This window comes from Typha angustifolia, chromosome 15, assembly GCF_048772165.1.
Source record: "Typha angustifolia cultivar Huaian chromosome 15, ASM4877216v1, whole genome shotgun sequence".
Taxonomy (NCBI): Eukaryota; Viridiplantae; Streptophyta; class Magnoliopsida; order Poales; family Typhaceae; genus Typha; species Typha angustifolia.
Window position 1 is genome coordinate 20,261,867 of NC_133253.1, and position 18,263 is coordinate 20,280,129.

Here is an 18,263-nt window from a genome sequence, read left to right on the forward strand (position 1 = left end):
CACCTCAAAGACCCCTCCACACCCCCAAAGATCTCACACCAAATCATTCCTACTTTTGTAATTATCAACCAATTTTTATTTTAAAAGAATAATAATAATAATAATAATAAAAGAGTTGTTGCTATTTCTCACTACCTTTTTACCTCTTTGCTCTACATCCCAGAAACCCATGGCTAATCATCTCCGAGATCATTCTAAAAAGTAGAAGCGATCCTTAGAGAGAGAAGGGAAGGGAGGGAAAGAAATCTGCATCCTTCCTGTTATTCCCAAGGAATATGTCCCTCTCAAGAAATAGACAAAAAGACTATTCCTAGGGCAAATGCCTGCTTTTACTGCACAGCTGAATGAGCCACAAAATCAAGTAATTAATAACTCCAGGACACATGCAAGCATTTGAATCACAAGGTAATTCATGGCCCTCATTGTTCCTCGTAGTAAAAATAAAATAAGACCATCAGCCTAATGATCACTACGTCTATTATATTTCTTTCATCAGTTCTTCTCAAGATATGGCTGCTGATGCAGCTGTTTGTTTATTGGGTCGGAGCAGTTAGAAGACTTTCCCTTCGTGGGTCTTTCTGTGTGTCTATATACGTATCTTCATACTCTAATTTAAAGATTTTGGCGGCTAACGATCTCCGAAATCTCGCCACCAATCACTCCCCACACCATTAACCAAAGAAACTATAATTATTCGGACCATACCCATGTAAACAATTCCTACCTCCCTCTCTCTCTCTTTCTCTCTCTCTCTCTCTCTCAAAGTTAGGCCTTGCACCACAATAGTGCAACAATGTCTAAGAGAGAGAAGAAGAGTATACGAGAATACCCGCAAGAGAAATGTTATCGAACGTGTCTTTGTAGAAGTATAAAGATAAGGAGATCTAGCTCACAAAGACGACGGTAAACCTATATACATGCATATATGAAGAAAGAGAAGAGAGTTGAAGTATAGTAACTAACTGATAGACCTCATAATTCTCAGTAGCAATAACAACGAGAGTATTCCTATTCCTACCATACCATCTTCGATCGTCTTCTCTAGTTCTAATCAGAAGAACATATCCAAGACTCCACCATACCTTCGCCTCTCGTTGTCGCCGCCACGCTTTCCGGCCCCTTCTCCACATTGCAGCCGCTCACCCTCGGCTGCGGAGCGCCGCCACTGAAGCTGGCGACCACCGGCCTCAATTGGTGCTGCTCGACCGGGTCTGATCGCAACCCGTCGGACCCAATTAGCCCGCTCGGGAGGAGTCCGATCTCCCCCGGTCCGAACTCGGCCGAGGACGACGAGGCGACCATGGTCGGAGGCGGCCTGGACCCGAAGGAAAGCACGTTGCCGATGTTGTACTGGGGATTGAGTTGGGATTGGAGCAGGGATTGGTAGGTGAGGAGTGATGGACTTTGGATGTTGAGGAGAGCCTGAGAGTGGTTAGGGTGAGAGATGTTGTTTGTAGTAATAGCAACAGCATCAATTAGAGAGGTAGAGTTAGGGTTGGGATTAGGATTGGAATTGGGATTGGGTTGGAGCTTGTGGGCGAAGGGACGAAGGAGGGAGGAGGAGGGGGAGGAGGCAGCGAAGAGGTGATCGAAGCGGGCGCGGGGGATCGGGGAAGGGGCGAAAGGGGGAGAGGGGATGCCGGTGAATTCTTGGACCATGGCGCGGAAATTGGACGTGTCGGTGGTCAGCACCGTCGTGGGGGCGCGGCGCGAAGCACGGGACCTCTTCTTGGAGCTCCGCGGAGCGTTAACGATGGTGTTGGTTGTAGAAGCAGCAGCGAGATTTGAGGCGACGCCCATGGACTGGGAGACGATGGATGAGGAGGAGGAGGAGGACGAGGAATTGGTGAAGAGGAGAGGAGGGCGAGGTAAGGGAGATGGGTTCGTGGGGAGGAGAGAAGAAGCGTTGAGGTAGGAGAGGGAGTCGAAGGAGTTGGGAAGTTGTTGGGGTTGGTGTTGGTGTTGGTGTTGGTGTTGGGGTTGGGATTGCGGTTGGGGGGAAGAGTGGAAGAAGCGGGAGTCGAACTCCTCGTCTCCGCCCCCGCTTGACGACTGGATGCTGCCGCTGTTGCCCGAATCCATACTTTGGACAAAGAGAGATAGAAAGAAAGAGGAAGAAAGCAAGTGAAGAGAAGATAGAAATCGATCAGATCATTCTAAAAAATAGTGTTTTTAGAAAGATAGAGGGATGGCAAAAGGGGGGAAGAAAAAAAGAGGAAGGAGAGAAGAGAGAACGGGACGGAGGGGGGACAAAGAAGGTGCTTCTTGTAGCTTAGCTCAATGTGTATGAAAGGGAGGGCGGCTTCAGCTCACGTTTCCACTTGAAAGATACTCCAGAGATTGCAAAGTGTGTGGGCCAGCGCTCTGGCGATGGGTGGTAGGCTCTGTCTGTCAAAGTTGTAAAAAGATATTAATATATATAGAGAGTGAGACAGAGGGAGGGGGTTGAATTGGTAAATTATGGGGGTGAGCATAACGAAGTGCGTATGGACGATAGAGTTGGGATTAATTATTTATTAAGCAAGCAAACAGACATAAGAAAGTGTTAATTAAAGGGGGGGTGAACTGTTAGTTGAGAAGAAAGTTCAAGGATGGGTGTGCAGTAAATAAAGTGGAAAGTGCCAATAAGACAAGTAATTATCCTTTCCTAATTTCTTTCTATTAAGTTGACCTTTTCTTTACTACAGCCACACAAAGGGAAGGAAATAGTCCTGTACTTTGGCACCCAATTCATTGATGAAGCTGGTTCCTAGCAGTCATGAAATCGCCATTAAATAGTTAGGTTTTTAGAAGACCAGGAATCCAGGATGGATCCTCTTCTTGTAATCATCTAACTGTCAGTACACCTGACTCTGTGAACCACCCTCATGCTTTCTTTTATCTTTCAATGGGATCGATTCATCGTTGGTGGGTCTGTTTGCTGGAGCTATTTACACCAATTTGCTCCCATCGCCATGGCTTTGACATAGTCACAACTCCGAGCTTTTGACATGCTCAATTTCGACCCCTCGTGGGTCGAGCCGGGCTCCGTCGCCTGTCTCAATTAAGTAGATGCAAATATTGAAGCAAAAAATAGCAAATAGCTTGTAATATATGCTGTCACAAAATGATCACTGTTTACTATATTGCATTTAAAACTACATCACTGTTTACCACAACTAAACTTTAGTACAATACATTTTAACTAAAACTTAAATACGAATCAATAATTTGGTAATAGCTAACAACAACACACAATTTTCTAATTCCCTATCCCCTCTGAAGACATTCACCTTCAAACCGCTCTTTTCATGTTGTATTGCAAAAAGAACTGCACAAAAAAGCAATTAAGCCCAAGATAAGGTCGAACGGCATACCCCAAGTCCCATACACAAGTACTTCCCTCATTTTCATTCGTTGCAGTGCCTGTGATTTTATCATCTCCAGATCTTAGAGGGGGGAACTTCCATAGACTTGTGATGTGATCAGCCAGGATCTATTCTATTGTCGAATACTAGAACAACGAGCCGGGTGGGGTGCATATTCTGGCTTCGCGATTATACTCACAGTCGCTTCGATTGATTCGTTGCTACCCTTGTTGCCGAAGCTTTCGCCCTTCCTGAAGTGCTCCTTTGCAACATCAATCACCGTATCACTAGTGCTATCAAAATGATCAAGACCAAGCTTGATCTTCAAAATAAGTTTAAAAATAATTTCGAGCTAACTTTAATTATGAAATGATTCTATTAAGTAAGCTTAAAGACTCAAAATAATTATAATATATATATATATATATAAGTAATATATTATATTATATTTTTAAATTTACTTACGTAGATTATTATGTACCTTGAGCGAGCCTTCAGCTTCAGCTCAATTATTAGCTCAAAATTTAAGTTAAATTAAAATAATTTTAATTCGATCGTGATCACAAATTTAACTTGATTTGGTTTTACGCCCCCTGTGTATCACAGCCTGGGTCATTGAGGCAGACTTCATGCTTCACGTCAACAACGGTGAAAGAGCATGTACAAACCCCGGTTGAAAATTACATCCTTTTTCTTTCTTCTGTGCTGTCTATCTTGATCTCCTATATTTACTGTGAAGCCTATCACTTTACTGATTAGGCTTGTAAATGCTGGTCATATTTTGAGTTACGTGTGTTTTTGGGTAATGGACTTCCCCGTCCCTCTTATAAGTCTTGTCATTAGTTAATAATCACATATACACCATGAGCCACCCTTATCCTTTCTTCTTTCTTTTCAATGGAAGTAGTTCAATGTTGGTGAATCTGTTTGGTGGATCCATTTGAACCAATTTGTTCCCACCGACTTGGCTTCTGACCTAGCCATAACCCCTAGATTTATAGCTGGTATTCTCTCTCTCTCTCTCTCTCTTCCTATGATTCCTGCCGTATTTATTAGTTGAACTAAGCATGAGATTGTTGCAACCATTAACAACATTGTTTAATTTGCTTCGTTTGCTTAAATCTATAATGTCTTTGTTGCAGAATGATATATCTCCACCATTTTGCTGGAAATACTAATAATATCTCTCGTAGATAATTCCAATCATTAGCAGCATTGTTTCGGTTTGTTTTATATCACTAATTGCCGGTAATTAATGCAAGTCTCGCCTAAAATTTCAACTCAAATGCAACGGAAGGCTGGCATATAGCTGCTAACAAGCGTACGTTGGTCGTGTTAGAAGAGTAATTTGACCAATTAACCAAAACAACACACGTGAGGCTACTCAATCTCGACCATGACTCTTTTCTGCCCGTTGATCGATCCAACGGCCTTCCGGATTGGTCGGTCAATGCACGATCCACCGCCATAAAAAATATATATATATATATCGTACTACGCCAATCACTAGCTGCCACACCTGCAAATTTGCAATATCGTGGGCCGACTTAGAATGAACTACTTGTCACTACAACCGGTAAGTTTGACCGGTCGTCCTTCCTCGAAGACCAATTACAGGAGTGGAGTAAATTTTTCTCTTTACTCGATAGGGATTTTTCTTCTTAAATACTTATTCAATATATCCAAAACGTTGGACCCCATCAAAAGTTCGGAACTACATCATCTACATGTATAAATCTATGACTAGCATAGATGACCATCTATATATAGATCTCCCACATGCACTTTCGTCCTTTTGGCATGTTAGATATGTAGATAAGATTTTTTTAAAGACGAGCATAAGAATTTGTTAGCTAGCTAAGGTACAAAAACCATTCTTGATGACCGTTTAAAACATATTAGGGCAGCAAGGTCTCTATTTTATAGACTAGATATAAGGGGCTAATTATTTGCTAAGGCATAAGTTGGATATGTAGGCAGCCCTCCAACGGTTGGTGCTAGTAATACACCAATAGATTTATATAAATCGTTTTATAAAAGATTCTTAACATATATATAATTGTTAAGCATTAAAAAAAACTATTATAATCGTATTATAGTACTTTTTGTTATTTTATAATAATATTTTCTAATGTTTTTTTTTATAGTAAATAATCTATGTGGGGCCCAACTATGGTAGAATTGAAAGTACCCACCCTCCTCAGCTCCGGCCTTGCGCCGAATCTGTGACCACCTCGTTGGGCGGCGCAAGGGAGAGAGGTATTTGAAAATACTTAATATTTCATGTAAATAATTTTATTATTATTATCGTTATGTATACGAGGATGATAAGACTAGTGCTTGAGCCTTAGAAAGTCCTCAAACTTTCTGCAGCTCTTTCCAAAATTTAATCCATGAATCATATATCCTGGTGGTTTTCTTACCATGGAACAGCTTTTAATTCCATGTACAGTTAGTTGCTGAGTAATATGGACCCATTTGTAGTATGTCTACAAGTTTTAGGATGCACTAATTTTGGTAGGGTCATTTGGAGCAGGCATGAATAAAGTTATCCTAAGTTGATAGTTACCTCCTACCCTTCACCACTAACAGCTTGCTTTTTTTTAATCTCCTGCTCGTCCTTTTACTAGGTTTGATGTCTTCATAAGCAACCAGTGTTGGCTCAAACTTGGTCTATGCCAGAGTCTAAAGCTGCAATTGCCGGGGCTTTTCTTTCTCTCTTTTTTCCTCCCTCCTTTTAACAACTTTAGCTCCGATGAACCAACCGTTAAGATGAACTACGAATCCCGTGAGGTGATTGATGTTCTTCTCTTATGTATAAAGGGCCCACACCACATTGAAGCCGATAATACTAGCTAGCAGTCCGGCTAAAGAGGCAAATTTTAAGACCTTTATTATTCCTTTTAAAATTTCGCACAGTATCTTTCTTTCTCAAGAATTCTTTCCTTAAAATACTATTACTTCTTAGTAGACCCCACATCAAAATCATATATTTTTATTCTAAAATTTATAGATTTTATTCCAGTCTCATATTCATATTCATATTCATAATCATCTAGAATTTCTTTCTTCCAATATAAGAAATAGAAAATTATCGACCTAGAAAATCTAGGTAATATTTCATACTAAATTTATTATATAAATAGATGAAAAAAATATTTTTTAGTAAAATGTTAAGCAAATAGATATTATTTTATTGATCGTGGATAGATATAAAACCTCACCCGCGGGTGGTCCAGTGATCATCATAATGTTTTCGTATAGTATCCTTCATAAATATAAGGGCTTGTCTCAGAGCTCCAAAGTATAGGGCCTTGGCTTTTGTGCTGAAGCATTGGTGGAGCTTCCAATTTGGTACACAGAGGTAGGTCCAGTTGATACCTGGTAGGGCGCTTCTTTGGACTGGGAATCCAGCAACTTGCTGACTTGGTCCATGTTTACCGTGCTATGTACTTTCTTGGACCCATTGCAAAGTCTAGTCCTTAGCTGCGAGTCCGAAAACAAATGGTGATCTTGTACTAAATGGGCCTCCAGATGGGCCTTTAACTCGGCTTTCCTTGGACAGCAAGTCTTATTAACTGGGCCAAAGCCTTCATGCAACTCTTATTATTTTTTTTAAAAGAATAAATTTTTTATAAATTGACAAAATGGTTACAAAAAGTCTCCGGAGTTTTTCAAGACCAAAATATCCATCAGTTCAATCAAATATCCCCCATAGTAATCTAATCCGTAGTGTTCGGTTAATTTTTTGATAAATATAATTAACTTAATAATTTTGATAATTACTAGTCAAGTGATTAATATCATCAACAATGCAGTTTATGGACTAGACTTCTTGCTGCTCTAAAAAATACAAGTAAGCATGGAATCAGTTTCAATTCACATGTTGGTGTAATTCCTTTGTTGTATGTTGGGTAGCCTACCTTATTGCAGTTAGTTTTTTCAGAGAATATTTATAAAATGTTCTAAACATATAAGTTATTTAAATTAATAAATATATGCAAAGTATTAAAGTACTCTTCACCTTGAATTTTAGAGCATAAAATATTTATCAGTAAATTATTTTTATAAGAGCAAAATAGTATTATAGTATTTCAATTCAGTTATAATAATGATTAGTTAAATCTTCGGTGGCAAGTATTTTAAAAGTTTTCAGTAGCAGTTATATAAAAATCCCATAAATGTTAACATGCATACCGCCCAAGCTCGCGTTCAAGAAGTCCCAAAATGCCCTTCTCCTCTTCTCCCTGCTCCATGCCTTCTTCTTCTCCACCTCCCAGCTCCAAATAGGTTCTCTTTATTCTTTCTCTAATCTTAGTTGGAGAAGGAAATTTGAGCTCTTTCCAATTGATTGCTGTGCCGCAGAATACCCATTTTCGAATCGCTGGTAACTTGGCCTTCGTATGCTCTCCCTTCGTGATCATGCTAAGGTCTCGACTTGTCGGGCTCGCCCTCCGTTATGGATTGAGAGCTTCCTCTTCGACTTCTCGACCGACTCGGTAATTTTCCTCTCTGGGTTTCATTACTGGTGGTTCCTTGGATGCGTCGATGGTGCCGACCATGTGTTTGTCTTAATTCCCGAGCCTGTATTTTAACTTTCTTGCTTTATATGCTTCTCTATGAATTCAGGGTACTTTTAATTAATGGTCTCCAATTAGTGCGTATTATAAGTTTGCCACTGGCATGCCTTTTTAGGGGGGTTCTGCCTGCTTCCTCCTGTACCATTTCAATGTCGATCTAAAACTATGAGGCGAGGCTTCAAATTCAGACTAACCCAATCAAACGAATAAGAAGATGTTATAATTAGTCCGTATCAGCTGTCTTTTTTGCTATACATAGGGTGATCATTTATGTATCTACTTCTTTGATATTATGAGACAGATTTCTAGAAACCTTACTCGCCCTTTTTAACAGGAAACTAATGGATATATTGAAATCTTCTTCGCACGGATATGTTCAATAAATTTGACTGTGACAAAAATATTTTAGTTTTCATCAATCAATGCCCGTTTTACTGAGAGAAAGAATTTCATTTCAAGTCATATTTCTCTTAACCCTTTTATAATGTGACTGCTAATGGTGGGAGGGTAAATATCAATGTTGTAGGTCCTATCCTTTACGAAGCTTCCAGTCTCGGAGTTATTCTAATGGAACACGCCACAAGGACCAAAAGCTGGCAAGACAGCATTCTGAAGATAACAGTTTGTCAGATTCTCAATCATGGAGACGTTATGTTATTGTATGTTGTCTGTAGAGTACCTCACGTTTCATTCTTATTTGAAATTCTGCATCCATAATTTTCTGTCCTTCCATATAGTTGATCTACAGGACATGCAAAATAATTTTATGAACTAGCTCTTATGAATTGCATGGTATAGTTGAGCAAATTTTGTTCTTGTAGCCCACAGCTATATTGGTCATTGCTGGAGCAGGCACATTGATCCACTATAATGATGAGAGGCGAGCAACTTCAAAAGGTCTCTTTCCATTTATCTTATACAATGCAGCTTTCTTGTTCTTTGTTGAAAGTATTCTTACTGATCTGTAATTATCATAGTCAAATTAAATTGCATGATCTAGACTTTTGATAATATCTTGAAATTTTAATGTATCTTAGATGAAAATATGCTACAACTGCTTCTTTCTAATTATTGCACAAGGGATCTCATATTAAGGATTTCTTTTATGGCAATTTATATGGTATCAAATGAAGATCCATAAATAAAGGCATTCAAATAACTGTCCTCTGATAGTCCATCCCCAGATTATATTTATCATTTTGACTCAGCATTATCTTTGAAGAAGCAACTATTCTTCAGAGAAAAGATAAATTGTTAGAACAATTGCTTGAGATATCAAAATATAGTTGACCTTACAAATGTGGTAATTCAATTTCAAACACTGGATAACATTCTGAACTAAAGCTCATCTACTGTTTCTGTGTGTTCGATTTGAAAAAATAAGAAAGCACTGGTGTCCATTGGCAGGACCTTTGATCTCTCATGACTCTTTAATAATTTTTTATGCTTCAGATGATATGAGTACTCTGATTTCAGCTCATCCTTTATGCTCATGCTGATTAAAAGATCCTTATTTTACAGCAGACAATCTTATTTTGTCAATGCAGGGTAGTAAAGATATAATCTGTTTCTGTATTAATTTCATTTATAATGTGTGTAGTATGTACTAGAAGTTTGCAACTCTCTTATGGTTCTATATATTTATCAATTAATAACTAGGTATATCTTTGTTACTTATGTACTCATTTTAGTTGTGCTGATACATCTCACTTGCAACTAATGCCCTTTCCCTAGACGGATTTCTCTGTGGTTAGTGGTTAGTCTCTTAAGGTATTTGTCTTCTACAGAATCACAACAAAGTACTACATCTGAAGTACGTAATATCAACAGACCTGCAATTGGTGGGCCATTTAGGCTATATGATACAAAGAATAATTTGGTGACCGAGTCAAACCTTCGAGGGAAATGGACACTGATGTACTTTGGCTATACTTCTTGCCCTGATATTGGACCAGGAGAAATTCAAAAGATCGCTGAAGCTATCGACATATTAGGTGGAGTAATTTTCCTTTTCCTGTCATAGAAACTTGTTGGAACGACAATTGGTTTTTGTTTCTTTCCTTTTTCTTTTTTAAAAAAAGGTTATATTTTAGGAGAAACATCAGTCATTCAATAATTATGTACAGTGGGTTATGTTTAAGACTATCAGTAGGTTCCTTGGGCCAGCCTGCAAAGTCCAGATGGACTCACTTAGAAAATAGAAATGGTAGGTGGAAAATGTATGACTGTAATATTCATACACATAGACGCACACACATATTTGTACATAGTTTAGTGGTTTATGAGTTCAATCTACAGTGTTTGAAACATGTAGTGTGGTGGTGCTCATGCTTAGATGTTGTGCCCGAGAATGAACTGAGGTCCAACTTGTCTGGTCCACCTTAGGATGAACATTATCTTAGTTTCTGTCTGGTGAGGTAGGCTGGGCCCAAGATTTCTTTGCTCCACCATTTTGAATCAGGCTGGCCTTGAATCTTGGCCAGCAAGTTGACAATCCTTTAACATGTGATCAATTTGATATTCCAGTTCATTTGTAGTCTATTACTCCTTTTGTCAAGTTGGAGTTTCTTCCAAGATATCGCTGTTAAGCATTATCCGACAGAGATTTATATGTTTGGTTTGTGAAGTTGTTTCAATACCAATAAGCAAGAAAAGGAGTGGATTCTCTTTCACAAAATCAATGTTTTAGAAAACTGATGCTGTCAAGTTTGCCTTATGTATAGTTTCAAATGAGCCTCACAAATTGTGATTTTGCCTTGCACTTTCCTACTTTTCTTCCCTTCATTTTATCTAATGATGATTTCATGATTTAATTTTGTCATTTACAGAGTGTAAATACGATCTTAAGATTACACCAGTTTTTATCACAATTGATCCTCAACGGGATTCACCTGCTCAACTCAAGGCATACCTTGAAGGTTAGTTGGGGATTTATCGACTTATTATTCTCTTTGAATGTTCAAACTGAGCAATACATATTTAGGATAGAAATTTGAAAAGTTCTTTCTTCATTGTGATTGCAGAACTTGACCCAAGAATAATAGGACTAACAGGACCTATTGCTGCTGTAAGACAGATTGCACAGGAATACCGTGTTTACTTCAAGAAGTTTGATGAAATAGGTCAAGATTACCTTGTCGAATGCTCACACAATATGTAATGTGTTTCTTTTAGACCATATTCTAGAACTAAATAGATTCTTTAATAGAAGATTGCATTCATGTTTAAGAAGACTCGACTACTATAATTTTCAGGTATCTGTTGGATCCTAACTTGGAGACTGTGAGATGCTTTGGTGTGGAATATGATGCATCACAGTTAGCTGATGCAATAATGATGGATGTGAGCAGAGCATCCAAATAACCGCCCCCCTGTTATTTCTAACACTTCATTTTAGTCTTATCCGAAGGTAATGCTTCTTTTTTAACTATTAGTACCATCATTTACTTGCTTTTTTGTCACATTTGTGTTGTTGAAAGTGTTTGCTCTTACGTCACCATGAAGAATGGTACTTGTTTGTGTTTCAGGTGATTTACAAGAAACTAAAATTATCAAGAGAAAGAGCTAAAAGGTAGGCCCTATCTTGCCTGCTATAACCTCATTTACTATTGAATGTAATTCAATTCAGTGTCTTGGCAAGATCTTTGAGAATACCATGTCATACATCACTTAGCAAGAATTTTCGTCATGAACTTACAACTGTGAGTTGTCCATGGTGTTCTTTGATCTTTGATGTTGTTGTGTTATTCCCCTTGTTCATTTTGTTATAGATTATATCAGGTTATAAAATTTGGTCGGTTTACTTGATTGAATTATACCTTTGAACTTTATCACTTCCCGAAGGCTCTTTATTTCCCCCACAATAGCAACTGATACCAAAAAGCAAATTTAAGTGCATTAATTTTCTCCCTTCATTTTAGATGAGCAAGAATATTAATGTTCATGTGATACTTCTTTTCTAGAAACATTGCTGCACATCCTGCTGCTCTATACAACTTTCATCACTTTTTGCTCCTCCCAGTCATTCCACCATTTGCAGCAGATGCTTCAGACATATCAGCAATCTGTAATGAAAGTCTACTTGCAAAGATTTCTGCTACATTTTTCTGCACATCTTAAGAATTGTCTTTACAAACATATTCTGTACTCGTTTCTTATTTTCGCCTGGTTTTCTCTTGTTTCCGAAGTGGTAAATTAGGTTACTGCCTGAAGACATCTCAGTCTAGCAATTTCTTCAGTTATCATCAGTTCTGTTCTCTTCAATGCTAAAAAGCAGTTGCTGTTCTTTAACGGACACTGAATTATATGTTTGCTGAATAGCCTTTTGATATCATGTGCCTGTACTTAACACAGCTAGCATCCTTTTTCCTGCCTGGATGTGCTCGCAGCGAAGCGGCATCTTCCTTTCCAAAAAGTTTCTACAACCAACCACTAAGCCAGCCTGTATGTCTTTATGCATGTATCCTTGTTACTATTCAAAACAAAGAGCAAACGCAGCCCGTAGTTTTCAGTTGACTCTTTACCTTTTGCACTACGAGACAGAAAGAAAATAATGCTCATCAGATATTTTGTACGAGTAGAATTTCAAATCAACTCAAATATTATTCTTCTCTATATCTTAGATTTCTTAACAGAAGAAAGGAAAAGAAAAAACAAAACAACATACAAAGTGAAAAATAATCGATTGACAAAAACATATTCTCCACAACGAGAAGTGACAAGATTATAGGATATTTAGGAAGAGACTTATATACCACACACCAACTCTATACACATCAAGTGGATCGATCACTGATCACCGCCACTTTCCTCGCTCATCATCTCTTCCAGCTCCGGCACCTCCCCAATGGATCCGTGCTACCGACCACCCAAGTCTCCTTGGCGATATCCATTGACACCTTAAAGAAGTCAGGAGCATAGCTCATCAAAACCAGCCTCTCCTTCTCCTTGTCATCTAATTCTTTAAGCATAGTTGCACTCAACTCCTCTCCTTCACCACCCTGCTCTCCTCCGTCTCCCTTTAACCATCCTTTTGCCGGCGCCGATCGACACCTCATCAGCAAGAGAGCATTAGGCGGTGGCACAGAAGAAGGTGGTCCAAGACACTCGTCTCTTTCTTCTTGTTCTTCCTCCTCTTCCTCTTCTTCCTCTTCTTCTTCTATATCTTTGTTGAATCCAACACCTTGGTTCTCCTCCAACACCATTAACCACTTAGAGAAGATAGTGTTAGAGCCGCCACTCTCTACTTCTTTGTCCTCTTCATCCTCTTCTTCCGCATCCTCCTTATCATCTTCTTCATCTGAGGTGCAATCGGGCGAGCCGTGGAAGGATCCAAAGCACCGCATATCGAAACGAAGGCTTCGAAGAGCGCTGAGGAACTGCATGGCGTCCTTCTTGATGCCAAGGGCCTCAAGCCATGTAGGCTTCTTCCTCTCCTTGTGGAGCCTCTCAATCTCCTCTACCACAGAGAGCCAGTTCTTGCCACCGCTGCTACTACTACTACTACTGGGCACGGGCCTGGAGCTGGAGTTGGACTTGGGTCTCACTTTGATTTGGCCGGCGCAAGTGACCTTTGGGGAAGTTGGCTCGTCGATCTCGGAGTTGGTGTGCTTCGTCTTGGTTCTGAAGAGGGGACTGGCTTGGCCGCGGTTGGTGGGCCGAGATGGATGGCGTTTTCCGGGATCTGAGGGCCTTGATGGGCTACAAATGGGCTTTGGCATCAAGGTGAGGTGAGCCCTCGAGGGGAAGCAAACCAGGAGGTCTGTTGGCGCTCCTCCATTCCCTCCTACTACTCTTCCTTTCATGCCTCTCTTCTCTCTTCCTCTCTGCTTCTCTTTTTTGCAGGCTAATACTCTTAAGAGTTTTGAGGAAGAGATGGGTAGTTTAAAAGGAAAGGTCTTGCCAGCTTTCTCTTCCTTTAGCTCGCAATATTTAAGTCTCCCTACCTCCACCTTTCTTTCTTTCTCTGCCTCTCTATCTTTCTCTGTCCTCAACTTTGCTTTTGGTTGTTGATCACGAGCAGTGCCTCCCTTTTTGAACATAGCCTTTTGCATGTAATATATATGCTTTACTTGTCCTTAATCCAATTAAATATCAAGCGTTTGTGGAGGAATTATGTTAATTAACCTTATAAATTGGCTTTGCTTTGTGGAACTATCATCATATTAGAATAGTGGCATTTATTTATAAGCCGAGCTTTGTTAAATGATAGGTTGCAAAGAAAGCTTAAAGATCAAGGAATACATTGTTGGACGATGATGGTTGCTAACAACCACGCATAGCCCCCCTAAGTCTTAAAGGTCTTGGGCCCTTTTCCCAATCCTTACAACTGCAATAAGAAACAGAGAGCGGCTGGGATATTCTTAAAGTGTCATCATATGAAAACTGCTTTTCGGACCATAAATTTTCTAATTTTTCAGGATGCTACCTAACAAGTTAATCAATTGCTGTGACATTATTTAATTTTTAGTTATTTCAAAAATATGTCAATAGAACTTGCGGCGTTGTGTTTTATTAGGAAAAGAGTTGAGGAGGGGTTACATAAAATTCTTTAGCAAAATTTTTAAAATGTAGTAATCAAGCCATAAAGCTGCAGGGGCACTCCAAAGATAGGAAGAGTTGTGACGGATAGTGGTGATTAAAGAAAAAGACGCCATTATGAAAGGCGTAATGCAATTGAGAGCATAGTAGTGGGTGGCCCTCCGCTAAAGGTTATACGAGTTGATTGCTACCAACTTTTTTTTTTTGCGAACATTCTCATGAGATAGTACTTTCTAAAATCCTTATTAAATATACATATTACAAGAATAATATTTATTTTTTTGAGCAGAGTGCTCTGTTAGGGTTCAGATTGTCTTCCCCTCGTCAAAAAGATTTCCCTTGCTATCTTTGGCGACCAGTGGCTTGTCTCCGATAGCAGGAGAATAGTTTCTCCCGTCCGTCCTTTTTTTTCTCTGTTATAGTCTGTCTTGCATCTCCTCTCTCATTTGTATTGTTGTTGTCTATCTCGTCTCAATTCTCTTCTCGACTTTTCGCGTAACCGATGTTTGTGTTGAGTATTATGGAACTCACCTCGACCCCCTCCTTAGCTTTATGTGTCATCGACATCTAAGCCGTGTGCCTTAATCTTATCGACTCTGTCTCGGCCGTCCACATTAGTTACACAATGTCTTTGCTTTAATCAGTCTCTATCAACCCTTGCTTCATGTTCTATCTCGCGCTATTCTAACTCTGCACGAATTTGCCATAGCCTTGCCATTTTGGGGGTTTTCATTTTTTTTAGAAAATAATTTCCCCCAACATTATTTCCTATCTTTTTCTTTATTATTTGTTCTAAATTCTGTTTTTAAATTCACATATATGCTCAAATGTGTTCATCACATGATTCCATTATATGCCTCTATCGTTAGCATGTCTGTATTCTTCTCTAGACTTATTCTTTTATTGAGTGCTCAGTTTTTCAAAGCTGATAAGATTATAGTTATATTAATTATTCTTTTGTTGAGTGCTCAGTTTTTCAAAGCTGATAATATTATATTTATATTATTGCTACAATTAACCAAACGAAAGATATTTCTTCTAAAATATCTTCTATTCACCTTTTCTTCTCGTATGTTAAGTTATAATCAATTAATTGAAATTAATGATAGATACTTTTCTTTTTCCTCCCAAACATATACGGAAGTTAGAAGTAAGATCAAAATAAGAACTAGACCTACAAGATTAATTATTAATCTTAGCCCAACACGCACAAAAATGAAAAAAAAAAAAAAAAAACTCATGCTCTGTTACTTCAAAATAGAAAGAAACCAGCAACATAATATTCACGTTACTCTCATTTCCCCCCTCACAACCATCAGCTAAGAATTCTCCCCCTACCTTTGACAACATTAAACTCGCTTGGATCCTCCTCTCGCCACCTCTTCTTGTCTACACTCCTCATCTTCTCCCTTGCAGCTCGCATGACCTTGAGAAGCAACATTAGCCCCTCCACATTAACACACCACCAACCCAACCCATCACGTTCATGGGCTAAACCTTCTCGGCCTATTGGAGCCCGGCCCGTTTCGATGGCATCCAAAAGGTCGGCCACGGCCCACATACTTGGAAGGGCTAAGCCCACGTGGCAGCCACGTAAGCCCATCTGTACGTGCTTGCTGGGGTCGAGGGCCCCAGAGAGGAGAGAGCGAGAGAGGAGCTTGACCACGGCTGATGTCCTTATTGCCCTTTGCATCTTTCCTGTTCCATTGAGCTCGTTGCCATCTGGGTCGGGTTTAGCTTTAAGCGCGGCGCGAGTCCATGGATTAGTATCTTGATTAATGTCACCATCCAATTCTGAGGCTGAAGCAAATATTTTATCTATTAAATCTAATTATAATATTTCATAAATAATAAGAACGGAAAATAATAATAATAATAATAATAATAATTTACCTTCTTTCCCAGCAAGATCATGATAATCGCAAAACCTCGTAAAAATTTCTTCCAACACCTTTAACTTCTCATCTGAGTTACTACCACTCGGCAATCTGAGCCCATAGAAGAAGCCAGGCAGCCCGAAGGCGAACATTTGAGCCTCGACGCGAAACACAAGCGAATCCTTGGCCAGCATCCAGTGGTGATCCCCCATCATGCAAGTCACCATGGCTATTTGCTTAGCCTTGACATTTATCATGTGAACCGAGAACGCACCCGATCGAAACGCCTGGGGAGCTTCGAACCTTTCCCCGCATAATAAGAATAGCTTCGTTGGCTCGCCGTCGATGGTGAGCAACTCGGTGTCGGTTCCAAATCGGTACTCTTTTGTCTTCCCCACCTTTAGTTTGTTCATCGACCCCTCTTGTAAAGCCATTGATCTGCACTTGCTTCCTGATGAACACCAATTTTGAAAGATTTGGACTATAAAAAAGCAAGAACAGAAGGTACTAGTATTTCAATTCTTCTTTCTTACCAAAGGGACGTTGTAGAATGGAATCGAGGTAGATGACAATCTTAAAGGGAGAGCGCAATACTTGCAGTGCAACGAGGATGTCGTGAGAGGAGTGAGTGAGGGTTTAAATAGAACTTGGTAGGAGTAAGACTAGAGAGAGAAAGAGAGGCCACTGACACATATAACAGCAAGGAGAGCGTTTGGGAAACTCGTGTCACGAAGCATGCAGAGGAGGGCGTGGTCAGCATGAAGGAGGCTTCTAAGTTTCTGCCACACGGCTTTTAAACCTAGGAGGAGTCGTTAACGTTTCGTTCGTGGCCGGAGCCATGGCCGTTACCCTTCTTTAACTCTTACGTGGCTCGCTTAGGTTGAAACCCGATGCTGCGTTGGCTATGTTGCATGCAACGCGACTCGCACTTCTCTCTTCCCACTCTGGAAAGCCGAGCGGCATAATAAATCTCTCGGGTCCTTTTGCATGCATAGTTCCGAGATTATCCTCGTGGTATTTTTCTGTGTTTCGGTTCCTTTGGGGGTATTTTTGAGAATTTACATTGGTGCATAATTTTTTTTGCCTAGGAATCTAGTATCTTTGGAAATATTCCAGACAAATATCTGAGTGGGACGGTCTACCGAGTCTTCGTCCGTTGCAAAAGGTTCATGGAATAAGTTTTAAGTTTATTTTTGGGCTTGGGCTGGATATGTCCGATATCTTAGCATATCATCTTGACTTGAATCCGAGTCACGGTTAGCCGTTCCCGAGTCCTGATAAGATCGGAATCATAGTATCATTATCACTCGTAGTTTTAGTCCGACCAGGAGTAGGATTAGAGACGAAACTATAAAAACGTCACACATCCTGTCTATCAAGCATACGTCTCTTCTTCTTTGCTCTTCTAAACTCAATGGCTGGATCACCAAGTTGGGCTATGCTGTTGCGTTCTCTCCTGACGACATCTTATCTCAGGGATGCCATGTTCGATGCGCTCAAAAAGCCGTATGCGGTGCTCGTCTTCGTCGCTCTCTTCCATCTCCTCTTCGTCGCCCTCTACATGGCGATTGGAAGCTTGCTGTGTCTGATGGTGCTTGTGGTTGTGGATATCAGTGCTTATTTGATATGTGACTACCTTGAGAAACATGACAAGTTGCTTGCTGGTGCTAAAGAGTGCACTAGTGATTCTTTTGCTCCTTATTATCCTGGCTACGGTGGCGTCGTCGATGATGAGGAGAAGGATGATGAAGATGACAGTGAACAGGTAGATAGTGATCAAGCTGACAGGGAAGACGATGATCATGGCAGCAAGGAGGACGACAAGGATAATGATAATAGTGGCGAGGAAGACTACGTTAATGTGAGAAGCAAGAATGATGAGGACAATAACGATGTTACTGAAAGTGGCAACCACGAGG

General features: G+C 39.9%; 4 protein-coding genes across 8 annotated transcripts; 1 reads left to right on the plus strand and 3 right to left on the minus strand.

Annotated features, from left to right (window-relative positions):
* Nucleotides 1-940: 940 nt before the first annotated feature.
* On the minus strand, nucleotides 941-2,298 carry LOC140779790 (uncharacterized). Its single transcript, XM_073125049.1, has one exon. It carries the CDS (start codon nucleotides 2,080-2,082, stop codon nucleotides 1,048-1,050), a length of 1,035 nt encoding a protein of 344 aa, XP_072981150.1. The 5' UTR covers nucleotides 2,083-2,298; the 3' UTR covers nucleotides 941-1,047.
* A 5,232-nt stretch (nucleotides 2,299-7,530) lies between these two features.
* LOC140779423 (protein SCO1 homolog 2, mitochondrial) lies at nucleotides 7,531-12,211 on the plus strand. Of its 5 annotated transcripts, XM_073124476.1 has the most exons (10): nucleotides 7,546-7,637; nucleotides 7,713-7,846; nucleotides 8,454-8,586; nucleotides 8,749-8,824; nucleotides 9,715-9,921; nucleotides 10,756-10,845; nucleotides 10,951-11,083; nucleotides 11,182-11,336; nucleotides 11,455-11,498; nucleotides 11,890-12,200. In XM_073124476.1, exons 2-8 carry the CDS (start codon nucleotides 7,770-7,772, stop codon nucleotides 11,288-11,290), a joined length of 825 nt encoding a protein of 274 aa, XP_072980577.1. In that variant the 5' UTR covers nucleotides 7,546-7,637; nucleotides 7,713-7,769; the 3' UTR covers nucleotides 11,291-11,336; nucleotides 11,455-11,498; nucleotides 11,890-12,200. The 5 variants fall into 5 exon arrangements, with proteins under 5 accessions (XP_072980580.1, XP_072980579.1, XP_072980578.1 ...); XM_073124479.1 differs by having other exon boundaries at nucleotides 7,531-7,846; nucleotides 10,951-11,049; nucleotides 11,432-11,498; nucleotides 11,890-12,211; XM_073124478.1 differs by having other exon boundaries at nucleotides 7,531-7,846; nucleotides 10,951-11,049; nucleotides 11,890-12,211.
* Nucleotides 12,212-12,590: 379 nt separating this feature from the next.
* LOC140779422 (uncharacterized) lies at nucleotides 12,591-14,031 on the minus strand. The gene has a single exon (XM_073124475.1). The coding sequence runs from the start codon at nucleotides 13,978-13,980 to the stop codon at nucleotides 12,745-12,747; it is 1,236 nt and encodes a 411-aa protein (XP_072980576.1). The 5' UTR covers nucleotides 13,981-14,031; the 3' UTR covers nucleotides 12,591-12,744.
* A 1,651-nt stretch (nucleotides 14,032-15,682) lies between these two features.
* On the minus strand, nucleotides 15,683-16,977 carry LOC140777047 (uncharacterized). Its single transcript, XM_073120947.1, has 2 exons — nucleotides 16,361-16,977; nucleotides 15,683-16,294 (listed from the first exon to the last, which is right to left on the minus strand). Exons 1-2 carry the CDS (start codon nucleotides 16,776-16,778, stop codon nucleotides 15,783-15,785), a joined length of 930 nt encoding a protein of 309 aa, XP_072977048.1. The 5' UTR covers nucleotides 16,779-16,977; the 3' UTR covers nucleotides 15,683-15,782.
* Nucleotides 16,978-18,263: the final 1,286 nt, after the last annotated feature.

What these genes read in the sequence shown, in the direction of transcription:
- LOC140779790 (XM_073125049.1), bottom strand. Translation starts at nt 2,082, where the DNA reads ATGGATTCGGGCAACAGCGGCAGCATCCAGTCGTCAAGCGGGGGCGGA.
- LOC140779423 (XM_073124477.1), top strand. Translation starts at nt 7,770, where the DNA reads ATGCTAAGGTCTCGACTTGTCGGGCTCGCCCTCCGTTATGGATTGAGA. An exon ending in ACTCAAGGCATACCTTGAAG is followed by an intron (nt 10,846 to 10,950) that starts GTTAGTTGGGGA and finishes TTGTGATTGCAG; the next exon opens with AACTTGACCCAAGAATAATA. An exon ending in GTCGAATGCTCACACAATAT is followed by an intron (nt 11,084 to 11,181) that starts GTAATGTGTTTC and finishes TATAATTTTCAG; the next exon opens with GTATCTGTTGGATCCTAACT.
- LOC140779422 (XM_073124475.1), bottom strand. Translation starts at nt 13,980, where the DNA reads ATGCAAAAGGCTATGTTCAAAAAGGGAGGCACTGCTCGTGATCAACAA.
- LOC140777047 (XM_073120947.1), bottom strand. Translation starts at nt 16,778, where the DNA reads ATGGCTTTACAAGAGGGGTCGATGAACAAACTAAAGGTGGGGAAGACA. An exon ending in TGATCTTGCTGGGAAAGAAG is followed by an intron (nt 16,295 to 16,360) that starts GTAAATTATTAT and finishes TATTATAATTAG; the next exon opens with ATTTAATAGATAAAATATTT.